Source organism: Varanus komodoensis, unplaced genomic scaffold, assembly GCF_004798865.1.
Source record: "Varanus komodoensis strain SLA01 unplaced genomic scaffold, ASM479886v1 scaffold6_2, whole genome shotgun sequence".
NCBI lineage: Eukaryota > Metazoa > Chordata > Lepidosauria > Squamata > Varanidae > Varanus > Varanus komodoensis.
Genome location: NW_025336346.1, coordinates 545,680 through 546,555, shown reverse-complemented (window position 1 = coordinate 546,555; position 876 = coordinate 545,680). Strand labels below are relative to the sequence as shown.

Sequence of the window (876 nt, the reverse complement as noted above, 5' to 3'; positions counted from 1 at the left end):
ATGCCTCCAGATGGGCTTCCAGGCACCTACCTACAGCTCTGTGATTGTACATAGGAAAGGCTGCCTATGGCTTTGCAAAACACTCACTGCTCTGTGAAAATAATTCTTGTACTTGAGGCTGCTGTAATGCACCCAGATCTTTTTTTAGGGATGAGAAGGGACACGTTGCACCCTGGAACCTAATCCATATTAAAATTATTTCTTTAATGCATTTAGTACACAGTAATACCAAACATGAACTGTGTAAACCACCTCAAGTTCCTGGGAAGAGAAAGAAAGGTGGACTGTAAGTGTAATGGAATGTAATAATAATAACCCCAATCTCAGACCACTGTTGATGACTTGGCATGGTGTCAGTTAATGGATCCTTGTTGACTTTTAGTACACGTTCTGTCAGTACCTCTTCCTGTTGCTTGTATTTAGACTTGCCTTCCTTTCTTCCCTCTTCTTCTGCTCCCTGGGGATCTTTCTTCAGCTTCTCTTGTTTGCTTCTTGGCTTGTTTATTAAGAAAATATATAGCCTGCCCTATTATCTTAGGTCATAGGGCAGTTTGCTTCAAATTAAAAATGATGAAAACAATTACAAAACAAATGATAACACACACAGCAGCAGAGCTGAAACAATCCAGTTAAAACTGCAAAGGAACATCAAATGTTATAAAACATTTATTCTAAGGAATATCTATCACTGGTATATGGAAATTTTGGGAAGCTCACCAAGTGTACCAGCCTTCTCCAAGCTGGTATCCTCCAGAAGTGTTGGACTGCAACTCCTAGAATCTCCATGCAAGTGGCTGGGGATTCTGGGAGTTGGACTCCAACACCTCTGGAGAGCACAAGTCTAAGGAAATCTGAACAGTTTGGGGTGCAATCCTA

The 876-nt window shown here is 41.0% G+C and overlaps 1 protein-coding gene across 1 annotated transcript in view; it reads left to right on the top strand.

Moving 5' to 3' along the window:
• CDHR4 (cadherin related family member 4) overlaps nucleotides 1–876 on the top strand; it is a 19,683-nt gene continuing 18,807 nt past the window's right edge. Inside the window, exons 1-2 of the mRNA XM_044451490.1 lie at nucleotides 1–35; nucleotides 159–180. Of these exons, the coding sequence (XP_044307425.1) occupies nucleotides 1–35; nucleotides 159–180 (57 nt within the window). The remainder of the gene's footprint in view (nucleotides 36–158; nucleotides 181–876) is intronic.